Source organism: Globicephala melas, chromosome 7, assembly GCF_963455315.2.
Source record: "Globicephala melas chromosome 7, mGloMel1.2, whole genome shotgun sequence".
Classification (NCBI taxonomy): Eukaryota; Metazoa; Chordata; class Mammalia; order Artiodactyla; family Delphinidae; genus Globicephala; species Globicephala melas.
The window spans coordinates 42,798,946-42,817,310 of NC_083320.1; the positions used below are offsets into that span (position 1 = coordinate 42,798,946).

General features: G+C 38.9%; 1 protein-coding gene across 4 annotated transcripts in view; it reads right to left on the reverse strand.

Moving 5' to 3' along the window:
- The window catches only part of MYO1B (myosin IB), a 183,189-nt gene that overhangs the window by 20,337 nt on the left and 144,487 nt on the right, over positions 1-18,365 (reverse strand). For 2 of the 4 annotated variants that reach the window (XM_060302129.1, XM_060302127.1), the window contains exons 15-23: positions 16,653-16,715; positions 13,111-13,311; positions 11,681-11,907; positions 8,908-9,108; positions 7,163-7,256; positions 6,167-6,316; positions 2,696-2,764; positions 1,342-1,428; positions 989-1,075 (exon numbers count right to left, since the gene is read on the reverse strand). In XM_060302129.1, the coding sequence (XP_060158112.1) occupies positions 989-1,075; positions 1,342-1,428; positions 2,696-2,764; positions 6,167-6,316; positions 7,163-7,256; positions 8,908-9,108; positions 11,681-11,907; positions 13,111-13,311; positions 16,653-16,715 (1,179 nt within the window). The remainder of the gene's footprint in view (positions 1-988; positions 1,076-1,341; positions 1,429-2,695; positions 2,765-6,166; positions 6,317-7,162; positions 7,257-8,907; positions 9,109-11,680; positions 11,908-13,110; positions 13,312-16,652; positions 16,716-18,365) is intronic. The other 2 variants (XM_060302130.1, XM_060302128.1) reach the window with 1 other exon arrangement.

Consider the following 18,365-nt stretch of genomic DNA (forward strand, 5'->3'; position numbering starts at 1 on the left):
CAGCTCCCTCAGTTTATAAAAGGGAACTAGTCTGTTCCACACAGATTTTCAGGGGAGAACACAAATGAACAACTTTGGTTAGTTTGTGGCAAGTTAACATCTTTATACAGGCAAATGTTGACTTTTCTCATTTTTCTCACAAGACGGGTTTATAATGTTGACAAGGTAGACTTAAAAACAGGACTGTAATGATATTTGAGTTTCTAACTGGGATACACATGCTTAGCAGAGATGATCTTTGATTTTCTAAGTGACAAATACATCTAAAGTGCTCCCTCCCTTGGGATATGTGAAACGTTCACAGAGCCCACGACTCTGCCTGGGGATTAGTGAGAGTATTTCAGGAGGCCTTTGTTTCTGATCACAAACAGCTGATGCCGAAATTCCTGGGATTCTTCAGGGGCAATGACAGCTAGCTTTGCATGAACAGAGCTTTCTGCTAAATCACAGATGATATTTCTTTTCACATATAATATTTTGCTTATAATAATCAACAGCTGCCACAGTGAGCCTAAAAAACAATTTCATTCATGGATTAATATTTTTGTCGAGCATGCGTTAAAGGTGTTTCTATTATTAACATGTTGCAGAAGACCAATCGAAACCCAAACTTTAACATTCCCATCATGCCCCCATAGCGCATAAAAACACCTTCAGAAAACTGCCAGGATATATTAGGGGGGTAAAAAACAAACAAAAACCCCCCCAAAACTAAACATGCATGTTACTCGAGAGTTTAAAAAAAAGAGCAACTATGCTAGTACCTCTTTAGTAAGCAATTAATTAGTCTTTTTTGCCTACGCATGCTTAAGCTTCCTAACGTGCTCTCTTGGCACGAACATCTCCAGGGTTATTAAATGTGGCTACTAGGACATGCGCCAGTGTGAGCCACTGTTAACCATGGGTCTTCACCCCCTGAGATGCTAGAGATACGGATTGATTATTGCGGATTCCAGGATGGGAGTGATGGGATGTGCATTTCAAGTACCTTAGATCCAAGCCAGTAAGCCCAAATAACTGCAATAGCATGTTTATTCCTAGCCTCCGCCTTCAGCCGGCTCAGTTCCCTTCGCGCCTGTGATGCATTTGAAAAGGAGTTACAGAAAAGTTTAAGGCAAGAAAGGTTACTGCTGATTCCCAATGGAGAAAGAGGAAGAGAGACACCGGTCACCATCAAACAGTAAACACAGAAGCGTGTGCCACCACCCCACACCGAAACGTTGGACAGAGCAAGAGGCAAACACGTGCTCAGGAGCTTAAGCCAGTGAATCCCGAATGGGAGGGTCCGTTGCTCCACACATCACTCCTGACCCGCTGCCTTCCTGGGCGTCTCTGGCCTACCTGGGTACCATGCCAATACGCTGCAATGGTGGTGGCTGCTTCCTCACAGCGCTTCTGATGCTTCAGTTCCCTCAGGATTTTTCGGGCCTAAAGCACAGAATGACCCAGAAAGATAGAAAATCAACACCAAAAAACTATATCCATAGTGACTTGAAAAAACCTACCTGAAGAGATAACCATAATCCCCCTTCTCAAGGGAAAAATCAGTAGCTTAAAGAAAGGAAAAGGGAAGGTTGCTCTATTAGCCCAAAATGGACCATGAGAAGGTGGTAAATGAAGACATTATCAAGCATGACAGTGTAGCCCCACTCAGATAGACAGCAGCCTCCCATGCCCTGACACGTGACAGGAAAAAATCTGACCACAGCAATACAAACTGGACACGGCAGATGGAAGGAACAGTTCTCAGAAGGTGGTCAGCGGATCTCCAATGATCCACCAAAATCCACTTGATCACTTTTATTATTATTGTCTGGAAGGAACTGTAGCTGTACTTTTTTTTCAAAAGAGATGGCTAAAAGCTTGCTATAAAATAAAATTATCTCACTGGTTCAGTACTAGTGGCTTCTTCCAGCAGTTGCTTGAAAATGATTTAGTGGGGGCCAGGAGGACAGCCGGTTTGGAGGCAAACCCTGAGTTCTGCCTCTGAAGTCTCTAGACGGGATGCCTGGACCCAGGACTCGGTAGTAGGTCAAAGAAAAACCTGTGTGCAGCAATCTCACTTACTCTGAGCACACCAGACTTGTATTTGGCAATTGCTGTGGGACAACCACTAAGCACCTGGGCCGCCCACGGGCCTAGACAAAGGGCAATGGGAACGGCAGGACTCCTGAACCAAGATCTGGCTTGTGGGCTATAGTGTGCTGACTCTGAATCACACTTTGGCAGGAAGGACCCAGAACCAGGTGGTGGGGGCACTAGGACAGCCAGCGCTTAGGATCTTTCAATCATGATGGGGCAGCCTGCAAGATGGTCACAGGGAAGGTATGGAAGGCACTGTGCTGGGGTGCTGACGTATGGCAGGGCTCACAGGTATGGAGGCAACAGTGTGAGACAGCCTTTTGCGCTACAGCTTCCCTCGCAAACAGGGGGCAAGAGGATATTGAAATCATGTACGGTATTATTTCAAGGACTTCCTGCTCAGAGAACAAAGCTCTTGAAAAGAAAGCAGGAAGCAGCCAAGACATGTTGTAGGGCCGGAGCTTGGCCCATAATATTTATTTTTTCCATCTGACTGTTTACAGGGTAGGCAGGAGATGAGGAACCCTCCCCTGCAGGGTGAGCCCGGAGACATCATCCTTTGTAAAGAACGTGAAAACCTCACATAAATAAGGATCACTTCTTTTAAACTCACCTTCCAACCCCGGATGTAAGACTGAATTACCAAGGTAGAGCTCTTTATCTGTTGATACCTCTTTTGTTGCTGTCGGATGAAAAGGGGAAGATATCAGCAATTCTATGTACATATCCATAACATGCATACTGAGAAAGAGAATTTGCTCACTTAGTGCAAGGAACTCTCGATCACCCATATTCTTTCCGGGAACCAATAAGTACAGAAATCAAAATATCCAACAATCCAAAATTATTATGATTAATTCAAAGTTTGCTTCAAGGATGGTAAATATAATTAATTTCAAAGTGACTCAGGACCCACCATTATTAACATCTGTTCTTTGTGTCATGCTGTTATAATACAACGTCGAGCGCATAGCAGATACCCAGTGAACACACATGAATGAATACATGCTGAGTTCTGCATCTGCTCCTAAGCCTTCTCTCTTCTTGGTGCCATTTCTCAGCGTGCTACTCACTGGGTCAGCCTCTAACGGCCCCAGTTCTTTCTAGGTTTGCTGCTTTTACTGCCTCAAGCTGGGAAACCAGCTAACAAATTGAAGTCAACTCCTATCCATCGACTAAACTTTATTTATTGAGCTCCTACTCGCCATAGAGCAGAACCCGTGAGGATGTTCAACTGCAGCAGAGGTTATTTCCAGGTGGGGAAGGTTAAGGAAGACCCAGGGAGATCTTCCCAAGAGTCGGCTCGCAAGCGCGATGCCCAGAGGCCCTTACTTCCAGGGCCAATGCCTTGGAGAGTGGAGGCTGCTAGAACACTATCCCTAGATAAGTGAGCGCTTACTGTATTTAGCGGGGAATATTCACTACAACGTGGGCATCTGTGATGAAATTTCACAGCTTTTCAAACAAAATACTGAAGCCAGGCTGTGACTCAGACCCTGGAAATGGCAGACTGCCCAGCTCCCTTTCTCTGAGGGGGAACAGATGCTCCCAAGACTCTAGGCTATGTTCTGGAAGCTCAGAGAAAATGAGCAGCAGAACAAAAAAGGGTGCCAGAGAGAAAGGTAAAGAGAACCCTGGGACCCTGTACAAGTCACCACCTTCTCTGGACCTCAGTCTCTTCATCAGTCAACTGAGGAGCTGGAAAATCTCTAAGATTCCACACGGAGTGATAGTCTACGGCTGTAGGGTCTAAACTGTACCTACAATATCCGACCATCACTTCTGACATTCATTTGGTACCTCAATGTCTTCTTTTAAAATTCCTACATGGCTTGAAAATAACTGTCTTTAAAATTCACCTCAAGGAGCCATGAAATATCACAGAATATGGATTTTAAGATAAGTAATAACTGAAAATGGTCATTCAGAAAATCTTTGAGTTATTTGGTCAAGGGAAAATCACTGGCTTGGATAACTGTAGTTAACTGGTGGAGGTATTTACAAGCATACCTTGTTTTATTGTACTTTGCAGATATTGCGGGTTTTTTTTTTTTTTTTTTTTTTTACAAATTGAAGGTTTGTGGCAACCCTGCGTTGTCAAATGATGGTTAGCATTTTTTAGCAACGAAATATTTTTTAATTAAGGTATGTACTTTTTTTAAAAGATATAATGCTACTGCACACCTAATGGATTACAGTATAGCCTAAACATGACTTTCATGTGCACTGGGAAACCAAAAGATTTGTGTGACTCGCTTTATTGCAATGTTTGCTTTATTGGAGAGGTCTAGGACCAAACCCACAAAGTCTCTGAGGTGTGCCTGTAGTTCAAATTCTAAAACAGAAATAACACTAGAGCAAAATTAATACTTCCTCTAAAGTTTGGGCTATTATTTATCATTCTAACTCTCAGAATCACAAATTAATGATACATATGGTGACTTTTTAAAAATCTCGAGATACAAAAGCTCCTTATTGGGAGGGAGGGTGGAAACAACACTTGCTATTTTTGGTTCCTTGCCTTTACTCCTCATCCTTCTGATGAAATGGCCCCTTCCAGAAGGTCTTCCTTGACCACCCTATCTAATCGCCAGTCTCCTCATTACTCTTTATCTCAGTTCTCTAGTTCCTTCCTAGCACTTACTCTACAATCTGTCATTGTTCTATTTATTTGCTTAAACGCATATTGTCCCTCACTAGCCATGAACTGTATGAGGTCAGGAATCAGGTTGTTTGGTTCACCTTGCTATCCCCTGAACCTGGCAGAATAAGGGTTTCAAAACTATTGGTAGAATTCAATACAGATGAATTCAGGATGCTTCAAAACTTGGTTTTTCTTAATGACCTCAAAATAAGAAATAATAAAAGGGGTTCCTTGAGGACTGCCTATTTGTGGGTCCTCCCTTTCTCAGGCAAACAGAAAACAGAGCATTATGAATCTGCCGAAGGGCCAAGTACCACTGCTATGTGCAGCCAGGTTGGTGACACCAGTCTTCTGGGCCTTTGCAGGATACATGTTAATGAACCCATCGTTAACGTGGCTGGCTAGGGTCATACTTTAACACTTGTACTGTTGGTTACACTCTTTTAACTTGAGGAAGCAATTTTAAAGATATTCTTTTAAAGATCACATAATTTTTCCTTACTTTTCATTTAAGTAACTCATTAATTTCTAAAACTTGGAAATTATACACTAAAATGTATTATATGAGAACAGGTCAGCATAAATTATGTCCTGATTATACACACCCTTAAAGCAAAACTTCTCTACAGCTGAAAAAGAGGAAGAACACGCTAAAGGAGATTTGATTGCAATTTTAATTCATTTTCCAACTCACTCTCTAGTGAAAAAGCAGAGAATGAAAATGTGTTTGGAAGCAGTGCTCTTATCATTAAAATTCATTTTGTGAGAACGCAATGCCAAGTTCAAGCTAGCCTAGAGGTAAACCTTCAGGTTCCCCTCAAACCTGTTATGCCTCCAATGAAACATCTATAATTGAGTGAGAAAGAAAACTCCCCAGAGAAATTCCATATCAATTAAATAAACATACTTTATTTTGGAGTCTTTTCCCAAAGGACCAGATATCTGAGGACTAAAGGAGATCCAACCCTTTAACCCAAACCCAGAATTCTACTAAAATGTGGCATTAGCTTTCTGGAATTAAAGCCACTTTCAGTCTTCCTACAATAAATGGAAAACAGCCAATTATTTGGGAAAATTGACCCTACTACTTTGAATAGCAAAGGGTTAAATGACATTATCTCTTCCAATCTGATAACCAAATTCAAGATGTAGATCTCCCACTACATGTATCTCCATCAGTGGAAGACAGCAAGATAAACTAGAGCTTTGACGTTGTCCTGGATTCAAACCCCATCTCTGCCTCATAGTAGCTGTTACTTAACAGCTCAATGACTTAGTTTTCTCATCTTTAAAAAAGGGACCAGAAAAGCACCCATTTCACGAGGTCATTCGGAGGATGAAGTATGTAAAAAAAAAATACCTACACAGTTAAATACGTAACAAATATTTGCAAAAAAAAGCATCGTGATTACAGCTCAAAAAAATGTCAGGGGCTCTCACCGCGTATCTCCTGTACCAGGCAGCAATCACGATTTGGCTTTTTCTCATCAGCAGGAAGTGTGTGCGACATTTCCACCCCCGATAAATCTTCTGAATGAGAGTGGCCAGGTCCTCAAGACGCTGCTTCCTCAGGTCTTCTAATTTGAATAACTAATAAATAATAGATGGATTTATCAAAAATCCACAAAAACTCGTGGCATATGTGAACATCATTCTCAGGAAATAAAATGTCACAATGTTGGTGTGAACCACATTGAGGAAAAAAAAATTACTTAATTACAGATATTATGAATAGTAGTCCAGAAGAAAACTATTGGGATGAATTCACGCAAGATACACAATTTAGAGTACAGTGTTTTAGAATTTATGACGAATCATGTAAGGGCTGAACTGAGCTCTAGATGTACCTTCACACTATCTGTGAGGATGAAATTACCGGAAGGGAGGTGACGGCAAGGTCTCTCTCAGACGATTTGAACACTTTCCTAATTCTCCAAATTTCCAATAAACTGCTATGTAAATTATACTTCATGCTAGTCTATTCAGTTATAAAAAGGCTCCAATGGAGTTCTTCACTAAGTAGAATTTTAAGTGTTCTTTTTAACTTAAAAAAAAATTTAATTTGGGTGCCTTCGTGTACCTCTGAATAGCAGTGTTGTCTTTCCTAAAATTACTGTATAATTCAGATATTACAAATACAGACTGAAGTAACCTCCAATTTTTACGAGTTAGGGAGGTTTTATTGTAATACCAGTTTCTTTATGATTTCTTAAATGCTGTACAATCTATCAGCTCAAAAGTTTTGGTGTTTCATAAAAAATACAAATGTTTTTCCATTATCCCTTATTAAGCCACCCCTTTGGATATTTGCAGAAAAACACAAAAATGTGACATTCGTGGTAGCATCTTGGGTAACATTATAAAGTTAAATATCCTTTAAGAATTTGCCCATATGATTATAACACAAATTCAGAGTGTAACGTTTCGATTACATACTGTTCTTGGGTTTCGAATGAATATCTTTGATCTACCAAAGGAGTACTCTTCCACAGGAATCTCCAATTCATTAAACAAAACCTCCACACCAGCTCTATAAAAATAAATAAAAACAACAAATTTTCTGAGTTACAAAAGTAGGCTATCTTATCTTAAAACATGGTATTAGGTTCTCAGTTTTTATTATTATAAAAAAACCCTTCAATTCCAAGTATAAATGATCTTTCAAGTAAGCATCCTTCCATCAAAGAATTTCCAGAGTGAATTCCACAAATTTAACCAAATCTAGTAAATGCTCAAAAAGCATTTTGGGTTTAGAACTACGTATTCTAAGAAAATATGGTATTAAAGACAATTTCTTGATTTCATTAGCAGAGGTGATCAAATATACTTGTAACAATGGACCAACCAGAGCCAGAAGGGTATGCAAGAAACTCACATCTATTTTGAACCCACTCAGTTACTTCTTGCAAACATTTTAAACACTGCTCCTGCTACTCAGATTGTGGGCAGGTCCCAAGAGTGCTAAGTGCCAGGCCAATGGGATGCAAAAGAACACAGGGTGGGAGCAAGGCCTGGACTTGACTCTGACCTCTCCATCCTGGACCGTGGATTTAATGTCAGACTTTAGTACTAAACTTCGTCCCACCAACCTGTGGACTGGATGCCAGGCTGGGAGTGAATCCTTGTTCTGTGTATTATAGTAGATGCTGACCATAATACCCTGGAAATTAGCAGTGGGAAATGAAATAGTACCCAGACCCTACATTATTTGGGTATTGAATTATGCATCAGGGACCACACCATATGTCTGGAGTTTATCTTCTTGTAATACACGGTGAAGTGTCTAATCCTACTGATTTTCCTGTGAAAGGCCAGGTCCAGTGACAATGTGGAGTCAACACCAGTATAGTGAAAGAAAAATCCCCATAAAACAGGCACGTCTGCCCTGCTGTAGTAGCTGGGAGAGCTTCTGTGGCCTGCAGAAAAGGGGCAACTTCTGGGACTGGTGAGAGCAGAAGGAAGGTCACTGCACAGACAAGGCCTGGTTTCTCTTCTGCAGCAGCCCCCTGCCAGTACACAAGTTCTCTCTGCATGTAGAGCTCACAGGGGCTGCTCCATGGGATGAGTCTGCAGTGGTCCAGCACTCTGTCTGTGACTGGATGGATGAGTGCAATTTAGGGCAGATGAGCTGAACGCCACATGGCCCCAAGTTCTGCCATATTCTCCAATCCAGCTTTACTCACAATAACACTGACACTGTGAACCCTATCTGCTCCTGTATCTATTTCTCGGTTGGTATAGACTTGATCAAAGAGTGGGACCCCCACCCTTCATTCACTCTCTCTGGGGTTAATTCCCCAGAAAAAAAAAACCCCGAAGAGCTGAGAGCAGTGATCCAAGATGCCTGTAGCTCTACCCTTGTATGAGTCTACACAAATATACCCATCAATTACAAATTCTCCTCCTGCTAACTTGCCACGACATAGTTTAGAAGTTTTATTGACATACAAGTTCCAAATGTGGATTTGATAAGCCGTGTTTAAACCTTAAAGAAAACCAAGACTTCTAATAATTAATAAGAATTAGCACAAAGTGGTATCCTGCTGGAAGATGGTCCAAAACAGAGGTTACAGCCAACTTTTCATAGAATTCTGTTTTGCCTAAACAGCACGTGAAGAAAACAACATGGTATCTGTATGCTTTAAAACTTCATAATTAAATATGATCAATGAATGTCTTACCTTGCTGGTCCTTTCCAATGAGGCCATGTTTGTTTACAAAGCATTTTGTATCTTTCTAAGCAAGGTTCATAGGCCTGCCTGAAGGCGTAGCCTGCTCTCCTCACGCGGACATTCTCCAAAAGACCCAGATACCTGACCTGATGACATACTAGACCCTCGTTGAAGATGTGTGCTGCCTTTTTATCATTCGGTTTGATACACCTAAAAGATGACACAAATTTTAGGTTTTAAACTCCTTCTCTTACGGATTTATCTGTCCATGTTTTACAAAGCATCATATATAATTATTTCAAGGTGAGATAATTATTTATTATTCTTGGAAAACCTAGTCATTTCTTTTGAAATTATTTCAAATCGTTTTACGAAAACCTGAAGATAACTACACTGCAGATACAGCAATAAAAAAGAATAATGCATACAATAACATGGGTAAATATCACTGACATTCTGTTTAATGAAAGAAGTCTGATGTAAAAGAGTACATATTTTGATTACATTTATATGAAGTTCTAGAAAAACTAATTCCTAGTGAGAACTCAGTGTTGCTTTACCTCTGGGGAGAGGTAGGGGTGGAGATCGACAGGGAAAGGGCACAAGGGAACCTTCTGGGTTGATAGACTTGTTTTATATCTTGGCTTGGATGAGGCTATACAGGTGTATACATAGGTAAAAATTCAACAACCTGTACAATTAAGATTTATATACTCTATTGTATTGTACATACATTACATACCTCAATGAAAAGGTTAAAAACACTGCTGTCTCGCTAAATCCCTATTACCTCCCTCCTTTTCAATAGGGCACTTTGCTGCCCAAGGAAAGACTACATTTCCCAGCTTCCTTTGCAAGTAGGTGTGGCTATGTGACCAAAATTCTAGCCAGAGCATAAGTAATGTTTGCTACTTCCAGTGTGTCCTTAGAAGGAAGGGACTTGTTCTCCCTTTGCTCTTCTGCTAAATGCTGGCAGGAATGTTGACGAGGTGGAGAGCTATCTTTGACTATATAGATAAGAGGAAATACCCTGGCAACTGCAGAGCCACAACATAGAAGGCGTTGCTCTATTAGCACTGGAGTCTATACACTTAGAAGTACACAAGAAATAACTGTCAATCTTGTTTAAGCCTCTATTATTTCCAGATCTTGTTGGAGCAATCTCTATATCCTAATTAATATATTGTTAAACATTTACAGTTATGTCTGCCTCACTTCAACTGTCAAATTCCACACATACATGTAATATATGGACAACTAAATCTTACCTAGTTTGACCTTGGTGTTTTTATGGTTTTTCTTTTACATTTAGAAAAGTAATGTCTACTTCTTGGCTTAAGGACAAACAGATCAATGGAACAAACTAGTGAGTTTGGATCTAGACTCCTACACATACATTCAATTGATTTTCGATAAAGGCATCAGGGCAAATGAATGAAAATGGAGATTTTTTTTCTTTTCAATATGTAGTGCCAAAACAACAGGATAACTATATGGAAAAAATAGACCTTAAAATAAATCTGAAACTGTAAAGACTCTAAAAATATATATATAATAATATATTCACAACTTTGGAGTTTATTAATTAAGACTTCTTAGAGATACATTAAAACCACTGAAAGGGAAGGGGAATAAAGGAACTTTCTGGGGTGACGGGAATGTTCCATGTTTTGACCTGAGTGGTGGTTACCAAAGTGTATACAATGGCGAAAAAACAATGGAGCCATTCACCTAGGATCTGTACATATCACTCCATGCAAATTATACCTCAGTAAAACAGAATCTTAAGGTTAAAAAAAAAAAAGTTTACTCAAATGAGAATAACAAAAGCAACTGATCACACAAAGTTTCTTGGTTAATTTTTTTTGAAACTAGGATCCTTAACCTAATATATGTTCTAACCTGTTTGCAATCAAACCAGGGGATTTTACCTATTTACATTTGTTATGAATATAAATACTAGGTCAACAAGTTAAACACAAAAATGTTCTTCACTCTAACTTCCTCATAACTGAATTTTCAAAGACAACTGTAGAAGGTACATGTGGGTGTGCACCTGCCACATGAAATCTGACCCATCAGATACACACCTTCTATTACCTAGTTCACCAAATATACACATCACAAACTCTAATCCTAGTTGGTCTTTACTGAATTTTGAGAACTAAGATGCCCTAGAAGCAAACCAAAAAAAAAAAAAAAAAAGAGAGAGAGAGACAGAGACCAGATGCTTTTTAAGGAGTTCTTTCTACTGTTTTGAAAAAATTATTTAGATTGTTTCAGAAATCATTAGTTTCTCTGGGCCTATAACTCTCACAGGGAAGAAAGAGGCACATACTTCCTCACACCAGACGTGCAACTGAAGCCCCAGGCGCTTCAATGCTCCAAGTCAATATAACAAGAATCCAAAATGAATCCACCAAAACAGTTTATGCAAAACGCTTACCAGAAAAAAATTTACATTTTGTTTCTTAACTTGTCATTAAAAAAAACCCCCAAAAAACCCAAAGTTGAGAACTCCTATGTGCCAACAACCCAATTTCATTAAGTATCTATTCCCATCCCCCGCCACAATTTTTTTCTTTTCCCTTTTTAAAATTCCCTATTTTGAGGCCACTGGAGTATTTTTTAAGCAAACCCAAGACACCGTATTATTTGACCCCTAAGTACTTTAGTTATCCTCTCCTTGGGTTACGCTCAGATTTAAGCAAACAGGTAAATGATCTTCCTTGAGAGTGCCTTCATAATTGAATGGTCAAAGAATTTTATGTGCCAGAAATACCTAATGTAGTTTGGATTCTTGGTCTGTAGGTTTTTCATCAGAGTGGCCACCGATGCCTTGAACTGTGAGCCGGCTGTAGGAGGCCTTTTTAGGTTGATCTTGGCAGGGTTCCCTTCGGGGAACAAAGACTTGATGAGGGCATGGCCGGCCTTCCACATGGCTTGGGACAGGTCTCTATAGAGAAGGTCGTTGTTCTTATCCACAAATCCTTCCACTTGGTACAGCACCTATGAGCAGCAGCACATGGGACTCAGTGGCTGACACACTGCACGCTAGAACATCAAACAACTGTTAAAAATATCCCGAGACTATCTATACTGCAGCCTCTTCTTTCTCCATCAAAAAATCTCCAACAAGTTAGTCACACTCTAATACCAAATTAGCCTCCAAGTTTAAATTCCATCTGTCTAAATCACAGAAGAGTTCAAAATAAATTCTATTACCCTTCAGGATTTGCAAGAATAAACTCCAAAAATGTTATTATAACATTTTCAAAGGATTTTAGGATTTTTTTGGTGTTCAAGCATATTTTTGAGGTTTTACTTGTATTTTTTAGTTTACATGTGCCAATTCTAGTGTGTTTAAAAGGAGACGGGGGAAATTGAGATAACACAGATATTTTCATAGACATCCTAAACCAGCAGAGAAACTGACCAGGAAAGTATCTCTTAATAACATGGGCTAGTGAAAAAAAATGAAGTACCAAGTTCCAGCATTTTGAAATTAAAGGAAAAGGTACTATATACTTCATTTTTACTAAAGCCATAATCAGATTTTTTCCCCTTTGAAGTTTGCAAGCTTATTTATAAGAAAGGAGGTATTAACTCCAATCAATAATCATTCAGGACCCCCAAAATCAATCTATTGTCCCAATTGTTTTTAATATTATCTTTATATAGTTGATGACATAAAATTAATTACCCCAAATACTAACCAAATTAATAAATGCTTAAAAAAAAAAGCAGATGTTTTCTCCAGTGTCGTTTCAAAATTCAATCTAAGAATTCATTATTTTGCTAAATGGTTGGTGCTTTTAAAATCTTACTGTAAGTCTTTTTTATTTTTTAACATCTTTATTGGAGTATAATTGCTTTACAATGGTGTTACTGTAAGTCTTTAGTGAATGCTAATTCTTTACTGGCAAATCTTTTATCAGTGTTGATAGATCTTTTTTATAGGCTAGCTTTCAGAGCTTGAAAATAATAAAATCGATTTTTAATATATACTTGAACTCTTTCATTAAAGCCACTGGCTTTCCTTTCAGCTCTCAGTAAGATTTTGCTCAATATGGTCCATATTCTATTCCCACTGAACATTTACTGACTCCATGCTTTCAGCAGCTCCATTTATCCTCTGGAGCTGGCGCTGGTCAGAACGCCATCTCTGAGGCTGAGGCTCGGGGTCCTCCAGGGGGGCCCGGGCTCCCGCACCTTGCCGGCGTAATGCTGGATTCTGAAGCAGCTGTGAGGCAGGGACGTATCGTTGAGGAACCGGGAACACTTGCTCATCCTGCTCTCAAAGTGCTGGTGAGTGGCGCACACTTGGTTCAGCTTTTCCAAGAAGGTCTCGTCGGTGACCGTGCCTGGCCTCAGGCACTCCTCATCCAGCATGGCCAGGATTCCGTTTGTGTTCTGGGCGAAAGGAGATAAAAGGGTTTCCTTCCTTCCTCGCTGTATTAATAATTATTCCTAATTATGCCATTAAACACAATCGACTTAGTCACAAGAAAATTCCGTTCAGGCACAACAAAGAGCAGAGAATCAAAACAAGTAACAAAACGCCCCCCATAGAAATCAGCCCTCTTCCAGCGGGGTCCCAGGTGCTCTGGGGGGTGGGGAGGGAGGAAGTATCTGCATGAGTCTCCCCCCCCCCCCCCCCGCAGCCCACGATGCCTCCCCGACGGCAGAACAGGACTTAGGTATCACCTCAGCCACGGGTTGATAACTGAAATTCATGTTGTTTAGCAAAAGGCAAGTCAGACCTCAAAGATTCATAAACAAATCTAAAAGTCAGAAACTAATGTGACAATTCTGTCTCCTTATATAATGTGGTCATAAATCACAAAGCATAGTCTCTTAAGGCCATTATTTGACTCACAGCTTGAGAAGGAAATTGGTTTCACATGTTTCCAAATTGTTCCTATGTTCAAAATAAAGTTTATTTTCTCGAGGAAAAAAAGTGGTGTGATTCGGGAGGCTGCTTTTAATGATCAATGCAATCAAGCTGTGTTTCAAGAATATCTGTTTAGAATAAAATTCTCCTTCCCTATAAAATTTCGAAATGGATGTTAAACATGGGTGAGAATTCGTTTGTTGGGTATTCAGACCCTGTGATCATATTTACCCCAAGAGCAGTCAGCCCAGCTAAAGAGAATCAAAAGTCAGGAATCTTCTACTTTGCTAAATAAAGGCTGTTGTTCCTTTGATTGCCCCTACAGGCCCACACATCTCCATTCCACAGAGAACAATCCACTGACCATGAGCCCCACCGGCTTCCGCCAGGGCAAAGTCCCCCTTGGCTCCTCTCCCCTTCTCCTTACAAGGCCATGACATCCTCTGACCAGCACTTATTCATTCCACACAAAATCTGGGGGAAGTGTGGATTCTCAGGAGTCAAGTGTGTTCATAACATCCCCGGAGTAAACATTATTGTTAGGCGATGCTGGAAGGAAACATTTCCTTTATGTATCCAGGCTCCTACGTGAACATGAGTTTCTTCAATCATATATGCAAGGGGATTTTTGGCTGAGATAATCTAGTTAAATTAAGTGTATTACCACTGTTTTTTTTTTTCTCCCTTCTTAAAGGTAAATAATTAAGTGCAATGTTACCTTTATGAAGAAAAACGTGATAGTCACGACTTCTGAAAGTTAAAACCTCCCCAGCAAACTACTTTGGTCACAAAATTTACCAGAAAAAATTTTCAGGAAATCCACTGATTTTCTAAATTTTAGACTAGAGTTTTAAATTGCTTAGGTGGAATATTAGTGTTCACAATCCAACACTGTTTACATTTTTCAAAACAAAGTTTATTTTTTAATTGAAAAATAGTAATGCTTCAGAATATTTTTTTAAAAGTTCAATTTAATCAAAGAGGTGGCTTTCAAGAATATCTTGAATACTGAGGGATAAGATACTGGCTAATTAATAATATCCAAAACGTCTTGTTAAAGATGAAGAGAAAATGATTTGCTGGACATTTGGAGCCTGTGAGTCTATTGCTGAAGCAGAGCACTCACCTACACTGAGAGCTAAAAAGACTGTAGAAAACAAAGTTTATGCATTGTTTCAAACTACTTTGTTATTAAGGCCAGGAAGATTTAGTAAGACTAAGCTTTTACACACAAATCAGTCTTCTTGCAATCAATTCGTTCATGATAAACTACATGATAAATATGATGTAAAAACAAAAATCTCAGATTCAGAAAGGTTACTAAAAATTATGCAGTAATTTTTCACACGTTAAGCCTTTTCACGTACATAATTTGTAACCTGAAAAATCCCACGGCCCTTGGCACCTGTCAAGTCACACACACACCATCTCTCACGTCCCTGAAGCAATCTATGGTCCATACCAGCCACTCCTGGGATCCTACTTAACTTGGCTCCTGAGATGGTCCCTTTACCCTCCTTTATTTTTACTTGAACAGCATGGAGTTTTGTTGTCGTTGTTACTTTTTAAGAAAATTTTTCCAGCTTTACTGAGATATAATTGACATAAAATACTGTGCAAGTTTAAGGTATACAACATGTTGATTTGATACACTACCATAGTGTTAGTTACCTCTATCACATCACGTAATTACCATTTCTTTTTTGTGATGAGAACATTTAAGACCTACTTCTTAACCACTTTCAAGTATATAATATATAACACAGTATTGCTAACTATAATCTCCACACTGTACATTAAAGCCCAGAACTCACTCATCTTTCAAGCGGAAGTTTGTACCCATTGGCCTACATCTCCCCATTTCCCCCAAACTTTAGCCCCTGGCAACCACTATTCATTTTATTTTGTTTCTGAGTTTGTTTTTTTTTAAGATTCTACATATAAGTGATATCATACAGTATTTGTCTTTCTCTGACATATTTCACTTAACATAATGCCCTCAAAGTCCATCTTTGTTGTCACAAATGGCAGGATTTCCTTCCTTCTCATGGCTGAACAATATTCCATTGTACATATACATCACATCTTCTTTATCCATTCATCTGTAGACGGACGCTTAGGTGGTTTCCCTATCTTGGTTATTGTGAATAAAGCTGCAGTGAACGTGGGAGTGAAGATATCTCTTTGAGATCCTGATCCTGTTTCTTTTGGATATATACCCAGGAGTGGGATTGTTGGGTCACATAACAGATCTAATTTTAATTTTTTATAGGAACCTCTATACTGTTTTCTTTTTTTTTTCTATACCAATTTCTATATCGATTGCACCAATTTACATTCCTACCATCAGTACACAAGGGTTACCATATCTCCCCACATCCTCACGAACAATTATCTTTTTGATAGTAAGCACTGAATACTATGTTAAGAGGTCGCTAGAATTTTAGAAATGAAATGGATATTTTGACTTGGCAAACACCTTCTTTTTTTTGAGTCTCCTCTGATCAGTGCTCATATTTCCACGAGCTGTGGATTGGACCTGGGTTCCCAGCACACAAGAAAGAATGGTGCACCTAAGGGCATGGCATCTGAGCGTCATGAATGGGCTCTGTGATACGGCAACAGGATTAGCATGGGGGAACCTGGCTAAGTATCAAAAAGTCCAGCTGTCTATGTATGTGTTCGAGAACCATGTGTGAGTTCTTAAGGTTGTAATAAAGTTTCCAGAACTCTGTATTTCTCTGAAGTGTCGAAATAGTGAAAATACAAAAGCTTGACAACACTGAAGGCAGTGAGATCGTTCGTAAGTAGTGAATTACACTACCAAGAACTTCTTTGGGAAACTGTACCTAATACTCACATTTTCTATTAGGTCACAAATGATAGCATTATTGAAGTACTCAATGTGAGTCCATTCTATGTCCTGAAAAAGAAAACAGAACAAAATCAAATCCCATATGATGATGCTACAACACTACCATCTCTAACATAAGACTTTGCCCATCTTACTATACTCCACTTCCTCTCTGAAAATTTCCTTTATAAAAATCAGTGCTGCAAATGTCATCTTCCGGTTCCCAAAACTTTCATAATGCAGCAGTCTAGCACTGACACGATCCGACTGAAACAACCGCCCTTGACCTGTGCTGAGGCTGTCTCCCCTTCCACCCTCCCATCTGTGGCAATTTCCCATGCACTTCGCTGGCCCCGGGTCATTTCTTCAACAGGCCCTTGGGTCAATATTACTTTTTGTATATTTACAATGTTTACAAGGAAATAAGTCAGAACTTGATCCCCAGATTTTTCTGTTCTTAATTTGTAATCACAAGGAAGAAATTAATTTTAGAGTCAACCCCATATTGTAGGGCCGTTAACTATTTCAAATGTAAAAACAGAACAGTGCTAAGATAAGTATTTTCAACATAAGGAAAGACATGAAAACCTATCCACTGGTTCTAACACTAGCTACAAAGCCAAATCTGGGAGGCCAAGTGTAATCATTCTGTATCTGCTTACACTCTCCATAAGTGTAAACATTTATTTTTCTTCTAAGGGGAAGAAAGTTAATTCATACGGCAAGCTAAGGATCTTCCTATATACTCTTAGAAGTGTTTTAGACAATCTGTACAAACTGTTTTAAGTTACAGATCAAAGTTTGCGCATTCTCTTTATGATGATAAGACAGGAAGAGAATGAATCTGGCTTTTAGGATGTTTACGTTACAAAAGGTGCCATTCAAGTATAAAATGTTTCTAAAGCATGATAATCATTTCAAATGAAAGATGAAACATTCATGATTTAGTTTTTGAGTAGATGAGTTATTTTACTAAGTCACTGGGAATAATAATCACTTTAGAAAAATCTATACTGAGAAGCCAAAAAAAGAGGATTCTGTGTCCTTAATGACTTAAAATGACACTATAGAAAATGAAGAGAAGGAAGTAATATTACTAAAATATTAAAGCAAATAAATGAAAGGGAAACAAAAATATAATACGATATATACAAAAAAATTTCTCCTTTTTGTCTGATATAAATAAATTTATACTTAGAAAAACACTGGCTATTTAAAAACTGAAAGGGTGAAAACCAAGTATGTGTTTTACAATTAAGGATGAAAGGACTCTGTAAATATTACTTCTGATTATTTTCCAACGACATTCAGTGAGATAATCCATCCACAGCACTAGTATAATACCTGGCATATAGTAAGCACTCAACAAATGTTACCTGTTTTTATTATAAAATTTTTAAAAATCAATGCTTTTCAAGATTGAACAAAATATTAAAATATTGTTAAATACTGAAATAGTAAAGTATTTTCAAATTTATATACGGTGATAATTGACTTCTTTGGTATACAGTTCTCTTAGGTTTTGTCAGATGCGTAGCATCAGGTAACCACCACCACAGCCAGCCTCCAAAATTCCCTTGTGCTCCCCCTTGGCAGTCACACTCCTATCCTCTGGCCACTACTGACTATTAGACACTTTGACTCTATAGCTTTGACTTTTGTAGAATGACATATAAATTAACTCATACATATGGAGCCTTTTGAGTCTGGCTTCTTTCA